The sequence below is a fragment of the Kryptolebias marmoratus genome, linkage group LG20, assembly GCF_001649575.2.
Source record: "Kryptolebias marmoratus isolate JLee-2015 linkage group LG20, ASM164957v2, whole genome shotgun sequence".
NCBI lineage: Eukaryota > Metazoa > Chordata > Actinopteri > Cyprinodontiformes > Rivulidae > Kryptolebias > Kryptolebias marmoratus.
The window spans coordinates 10,670,676-10,678,084 of record NC_051449.1 but is presented as its reverse complement, the minus strand read 5'-3'; the positions used below and the strand labels follow the sequence as shown (position 1 = coordinate 10,678,084).

Here is a 7,409-nt window from a genome sequence, read left to right as displayed (position 1 = left end):
AATCATCAAAATTAAACGAAATAAACATTTGAAATATATGAGTTTGTATGTAATGTATGAATATAATATACAAGTTTCACTTTTTAAATGGAATTACTGAAATCAATCTACTTTTTCATGATATTCTAATTTTATGACCAGCACCTGTAATTTTGACAACCTTCAAAATGATCAAATCTACCTTTAAATACCTTCATGGAACAATGGATTTGCGGAGATTGCAGACATAGCTGATGCGAGCTCGTATCTGTTGTAGCGGTGCATTCAGCTTCAGTGTTTTGCACAGGAGTACTCTGAAAGCTATGGGTAAATGCCGGACTAATGTGGCAGCCTAGGTGTGCTCATGGTCCCCAGCCTGCTGGGCAAAACCATCCATATCGGGTTTAAAATAACCACGCCTGAGACTTAACCTTTACCAGAGACAAATGAAATGAAAATATACAGTGTGGTGCATCAGGAGCAGGCTTCATTCATCGGGGGCTTTCTGCTAGCCTGACCTGAATTACCGCTCTGTTCCTGGAGGGCCACTGTGAATGGCACGCGTGGAGACAGGACACATTCATCTGCGTAGCTCTATCTTACATCATACAGAGAGTTGGGAAACAAAGAGTCTGGAAAAATAAAAAATAAAACCGAAAGAACACACAGAAACACAAGGACGGATATGGGCACACCTGCACGCATGCAGACCCAGCACACACACACACAAAGAAGAAGCTACACTGATTTGATTTGCTCCTTCTGTTATGGAAACACACACGGGCGTAGAGTTTACAGTATAAAAACCTCAAACACAGGAAACACATAATTTTTCATCATTCTTTGTCCCACCAAAGATTTTACAGACAGAACCCCCCCCAACCCCAACCCCGACACACACACACATAGACACATGATCCACTTTCCAGCCGAAAATGATGAAATATGAAATGGAGCATTACCGCTTGGAATGGCAGTCTGCCCAGGACTATGCTGGTCCTCTGTCACATTGTCTTCTACTGCCAGAAAAAGAGAGAAAGGAGGGGGAGGAAAAAAGAAGGAAAGAAACAGTTAACAGTGGAAAAAACAAGTTAAGATCTTTCTCATTTTTCATTATTTACTTTTGAGATTTTCTATATAGAAAACTCGAAAAGATTTCAGATGCTCTCGACAGCTCAACCTGTGGTTTGGGAATCCGCACAAGCCTTTCATATGTATGAGGTTTGGCAATAAGGCAAACAGCCACCCACGTAAATAACATATTGGACTGGGTAATGACGTGATGAATTATGAACGTCTCCCCTGGAACATCCTCCCAACATCAACAGTGACCAAGTAAAAAAAAAAGAAAGAAAAAAAACACCTTGATGACTGCATTAGTAGGACACGTTTTAGTTTGATAAGCCAGATGAAAAGGAAAACTTGTACATTCTATGCAAATAAAGCTCAGATATTCCTCTCTGAACAAATAAAATGTATGATCTATATACACTCCATGTGTCATAACAGCAAAAAAGCAACTGCAAAGTGCTTTTACTCTCTAGCAGGGTGGGTGACAACACAGTGACGTCTTGATCGACACTCAGATCTGCTCATTAGGTGCATGGCAACTAAACCACTTTTGACTTTTTGACAACAGAACTAGTCTTGAAAAACATGACTTGTGTTTAGTAAAAGGTAGAAGCTTTTACATTGGAGCCTTTTTGGGGGGAACTGGTGAGACTTCCTTGTGGCATGTCAAGTACAAGAAATGAAATGGATTTTAACAGCGGGAAGAGAACAAAAGAGTCTCCCACCTGTTCCATGTAAAATGAGGGTCTCACTGAGGACTTCATACGCCTCTGCGTTCCACCCCTGCAGTTGAAATGCGTTCTCCATTATGTCTTTTCTTTCTAGCCTTTCATTTTCCTGGGCATAGAGGAAGGAGGTGGGGGGGGAGTCTGACAGGACCTCCCAGTAGGGGAGTGTGGCAGTGACTGCCAAAGCAGAAATTGGCGCACTTTTAAAATCGCACAAAATATCCTGTACTTTGCATAATTAAGATGGGATCCTATGGTGGCAGAAGCCTTTTCCTCAGGGGAGCGTAAGTCAGAGTCAAGCGGGGGTGACAAACCTCAGTGAAAAATGAAGAGGAACGTCTCGAGCTCTTTCTTACGGAGACAGAAAATTACCGAACGTTTTGCTGTCAACCAAAGCGGACTTTTAGAGGAACTCATCTGAGAAGTTTTTCAAAATAACCCCCCACCCAAAAAAAAAAAACCCAACAACAAAAAACACACATAGATACAAAACTGTCTCATAGAAAATATCGCCCCGAGAATCGGCTCCAATTCTGGATGGAAAATATGCTAAAGAAGTGGTCACAGGTCAAAAATTTAATTATCTTAATCAAATAAAAGTGATGAAACAGACAGTTGGACACCTTGGAGGTAGTACTTCCCTCAGACAACAGAGAAAACTTGTCCTGTTAAAGGAGGCCTCGGTGACTGACGCCCTGAGAGTTTAATGAGTTTCTGTAGCACCGTTGAGCGCCTTGCATCTAGGATCATTTAAATGGGCTACAGATAGGGGGTCCTAATAAATCCCCCATGGTTCTATCAGAGATTGGTGGTGCGAGCTGGAGTTTTTGTTTTGATTACCGTCACTGTTGGTGAGATGAGGGAGTTCAGGCAGAAAATTCTATTTTACAATGCCATAAGAACTTAAACATTACGACAGTTTGTAATAATTTGTCACCACTGTGAACTTATTAAAAGTTTTGCCATTTAAAGTAAACAACTTCCATCACAGCACAAATTCTCTTCCCATTTGTACCTGTCTGCTAGATAATTAATAACCAGCTAGGAGCAATCACCGAGGATAAGCTGCCAAGTAAGGGCAAACGCCTATGATGGTGTTTTTACTAGCTGGACATTTGATTAACAGTCAGAAATAGACAAATATAACTAGCTGAGGATTTTTAATTAATGTGTTCTTAAGCCCGTGATTACCTTGTAATGACTTCAGCTGAATAAAAGTTAGCTCACACAGCTGTAAACACATCGCTGCTATCAGTTAATTAATGTTTGACAAGGTACAGTGTATCATTCAAGAGACGACAAACTGTAATCATGCTGCTACGTTTTGTTGATACATTACTGAAAGCACATGGGACTGTTTCAGAGGAGCACCCTTGATTTTTTAAACGCAAAGCAGAATAAAAAAAAAAAAAAAGAGAAAAAAAAAACATAATCCCACAACAAGTGGCGCAACATTAAAGGCCACTAATTAACACGCTGACCACACAAAAACAAACGGAGAGTGACTGTCATCATGTTGAAAGTAACAACTCCCAAAACGGGATATTTTTTTTTTGTCAGGGGTATGAAATTGCATTTCAGTGTAAGATTAAGAATACAAGAAAATATATAAATATAGTTTTCATATATAAAGACTATATATATATATATATATATATATATATATATATATATATAAAACAAAAACTACAGAGTATAACAGACTGTAAGTAAAATAGTTGCATGAAATCCTAAATTAAAACTCAATCCTTTTTCGAATAAATACAAATCTGCGGTGTAAAAAAAATAAATAAAAGAGAGGCAAAAAGTGTGTATGTAAACGCAAAAATGTGTGAAAACTGTACATGTTTTGCTACGCTTTTATGCAAGGATTGTCACATTTTCCATGTGTGTCCGCTTGTGTGTACGGGGGTTTCGCAGCCCCTGAAAAGCCCTGAGTGTGTTCCTGAATATGCGTGACTCATCTGCTTGGTTACAGCCAGCGTGGACGATACAGTGCTGAACACAATGGCTGTGTAATCCGCCCTGACTGACCGGGAAGGAGACGCTCGCCACGGGGAGTACAACTCAATTTAGCTCATGTCAAGAGGTCAACCCTCCTCAATTAGGCCCGGGAAAGGCGGGGGGAGGAGGACGCACACTGCACATGAATAACTTTCTTAATGAGCGTTATTTGAACTGGTGATTAGTGTCATAAATAATTTGCAATCGAGGAGCGTGTTGATCATGTTGCATAATATTTGTGCTCTTTCACGCACTGCCAGAGTAATATAAAACTAAACAAACTACACCTATACTAAAATGTCATGAATCAATAATCTCATTATGCAGTTTTTTTTTGCTAATTCAGCTTTCAGATAATACTCATACAGATATCATTTCCTTTGCAGCGGTGGTGGAAATCAGTAAGTGCCTCTGAATCAGAAGCCTGTCTGCATGTGGCAGACAATCCATGACAACAAGAGAGACACATGCCACGGAAAAAGGACAGATATCGGCCAGCTCCCGCGACACCCGGTCCAACACACTCAGCCGCATGTCAAGAGCACTGACAGCCGTCCTAATGGGATTTTTCCATGGCTCCGTCATAATTTCCTTAATGATAATTCGTAACCATATTTTTGTGTCACATTAGAAAAGCGTTAATGGGTGTTATGCCACAGATCATTAATTGTGAACAGAATGGAATTTAATGCAGATTCCTATAAGCTAAAGATGACACAACTGCTAATAAGTCTTGTAGCAGATGAGAAAAATAAAGTTAAATACGGTCTGTTTCCGCGTCTTAATTACTGAGACACTTTCACAGCTATCAAGATTGTACATTCGAGCTGTATTTAGAAGAAAAAAAGAGTTGTTTCAGTCTAAAATAATTAATCTGTTTGCAGCTTTTGTGATCTGATGCGAAGGTCTATGTTTATAAGGGCCATGAAGGGGAGTGGTCTTGCACCTATAGGACAGGTTTGAGTTTCTTTTTTACCTACAAAAAAGTCTTCAAACCATGAAAAAAAAAATCAGATTAAGCAAATGCATTTTATTCAACTTTCTTTTTTTTTTTATCAAAGATTTAATTTAAAATCAGCTTTGCTCAGAGTTTACTAACATAAAAAGAAAAAAAATTTCTAAGCTGTTTATGCTTGAGCAGACACATTAATGGACCATTTTACAGTTGTCTTGATAGATTTTTAAATAAACCAGCTGTGTATGGTTTACGCTGAAAGGTTAAAATGATTCATGTGCAGAATAGCCGAGCAGCACACACAGAGTTCACTCGTGTGGCGGCAAATTCCCGCTTCTCGAAGGCATTAAATATTTAAGGTGTACATGACACAGTCCTGATTTTAGGACGATCGCTGCACTCACAGTAAATGGTGCAGAAAATGGATTTATATATGCAAATGACAGACCTGGAAACTTCTGCCTCAGCCAATGAACACATCAGTCCTGGGAGTGTCATTTTGTGCTCCGGATAAAAACATCAACCAAGCCTCCCATTATTCAGGAAGCGCACTGTGGAGGACAGGCAACGTGGCAGTTGTCATGCAGGATTTGGAGCGAGATCCTCCATCCTCAGTGCTCACCACTGACGGAGGCAATGTGCTGACCCAAAGCCACCACGCATCAAAACAAAATTACAATGTGCCTACAGTTGAGAAATGTAGAAGGCTCGGGATTGAGTAAATGTCAGTGGCTGGGGTGAAGTGTTTGCATATAAGCGAATGATGTATGGTCTCGTCCTGTGCCATTTATTCCCTCAAGCAATAACGTAGCCGGATCTGTCTCTCAGACTTAATTGAAACGGGACTTGTAATGTTGCCCTTTTCCTCGATGGGACCAAAAACATAACCTCTGACTCCCACAAGCAGCCAATACTGAGAAAGTAGGTGTGTGTTGGAGGGGAGCACACAAGGGACAAAAAAAAAAGAAAAAGAGAGTGCCAACTGTCACAGCATTATTTCCTCATCTCTTCTACATGCATGCCACATCCTCACTATCCAGAAAAGTCCCTCGAACGCTGCACATGATGCCCGTTTTCTCTGCATCTTTCATTAGCACCTCTGTTTATTCTCCCCTCCGCAGAACAAAGTGTTCTTTCTGGGCAAGAAGAGGACTGACCACTGCCTCGACCTGAACTGCAAAAGCCACACAGACTCACACATGTCTGCGTGTGAAGATCAAATACACACACTCAAAATTACGTACCTATATATACAGAAACACCAAAATTAGAGACGACACTTTTTCAGTGACTTAAAAACATCTACATTTTAAGTAACTATTCCTGTCGGCTGCTGAAAGTGAAAAAGAATGCAGTGTCAAGCAACTATTTAAAAATAAAAAAGACCAGTAAAGTTATTATGTACATCTGTGTGAGTGCATCTCAGTCCCCGAGGAAAGAGACAGACAAAGAACAATAAATAACATCTGCCTGGCCTTGCTTGGGTCTGATCCAAAACGGGGGGAAATATCTCTGACGTATCTGCATTTCTGCTCTACCGAAGCAGTCCAAATGAAGCCATAAAAGTGTCTTGCCTGACGCTTTTTTTTTTCTTTTTTTTGGGGGGGAACTATTTTCCAATTTAGATTTTGGGTGACAGTAACAAAACAAACAATGTCATCACTCTGACTTCATTTGCATACTGATTTGCTCACCCCGCATTCCTGTCTGTCGCACACATAGACGTACACAAATCTTAACAGATGTTCCTCCTGAGCACTCACACACACATTCGCACACTTGTAGCATGCTGGCAGGAGACGATTATATTTAAGTGATATGTCTTTTAAAAGTAACAAATGTCACACCCCCTTAAAAAAAACAACAAAAAAAACAGCCAATGCCAATCAGGTCTGAGGAAATAGGAAATCTTTGTATAGAGCTGTTTGCTGTGAATAGAGGCGTGCAGGTCTGGAAACAGAATGTGACAATCTTAAGATGTGCATGCACTCACATTTCCACTCTCTCCTGGGTATTGATTTAAAATGGTGGCTGCATGAATGTACCACCGCGGACCATGTAATCTTCCTTTGAGATGAAGACTTCCGAGAAAGAAAAGAAAAGGAAAAAAAAAACAGAGGAGAGAGAGAGAGAGAAGAGAAAAAGAGGTCCACATGCAGACCACAAGCGGAGAAAGTGAAATTGTGGACAATTATTTGCTGAGCAAAATACAATGGCTGCCAGATGAACTGGAGATCAAACTCCAAAACTCAGCAGCTCCCCCCCTCCAACCCCGCTCCCCCCAAACACTACTCAGAAAAGTCATGTGTGTGTGTGCATATTGCTCTGTCTTTCTGTCTCTATTTCCCTCTCCCTCCCCCTTTCTCACTCCCTCACACACACTCAGTGACAAATGGTAGATCAGATTACCACCAATGCAACTGTTTAGTAAGAAAAAGTAACAAAAAAACATTCACTTTTTGGGCAAACTAATAGGTAGTGTTTTGTTTTGTTTTTAATAGGGCAACATCTTTAAAGATCCTATTTTTTTCGTAGTGTAATCTCACTGATAAATCCAGATGTTTGTAACTTTCAGCAGCTGTTTTTTTTTTGTTTTTTTTTGGAAATAATCATTTACCCCCTTTCCTTATTTCTCCTCACACATCCACACGCTGCACCCCCTCCCCCCCCCC

General features: G+C 40.3%; 1 protein-coding gene and 1 long non-coding RNA gene across 11 annotated transcripts in view; one reads left to right on the top strand and one right to left on the bottom strand.

Moving 5' to 3' along the window:
• LOC108239635 overlaps positions 1-4,543 on the top strand; it is a 19,632-nt gene extending 15,089 nt beyond the window's left edge. Inside the window, exon 5 of the long non-coding RNA XR_001808728.2 lies at positions 3,757-4,543. This is a non-coding gene — a long non-coding RNA (uncharacterized LOC108239635). The remainder of the gene's footprint in view (positions 1-3,756) is intronic.
• znf521 (zinc finger protein 521) overlaps positions 1-7,409 on the bottom strand; it is a 93,284-nt gene that overhangs the window by 84,139 nt on the left and 1,736 nt on the right. For 6 of the 10 annotated variants that reach the window (XM_037981774.1, XM_037981776.1, XM_037981778.1 and 3 more), the window contains one exon: positions 942-995. In XM_037981774.1, the coding sequence (XP_037837702.1) occupies positions 942-995 (54 nt within the window). Of the gene's footprint in view, positions 1-941; positions 999-7,409 lie in introns of all 10 variants that reach the window. The other 4 variants (XM_017422457.3, XM_037981775.1, XM_037981777.1 and 1 more) reach the window with 1 other exon arrangement.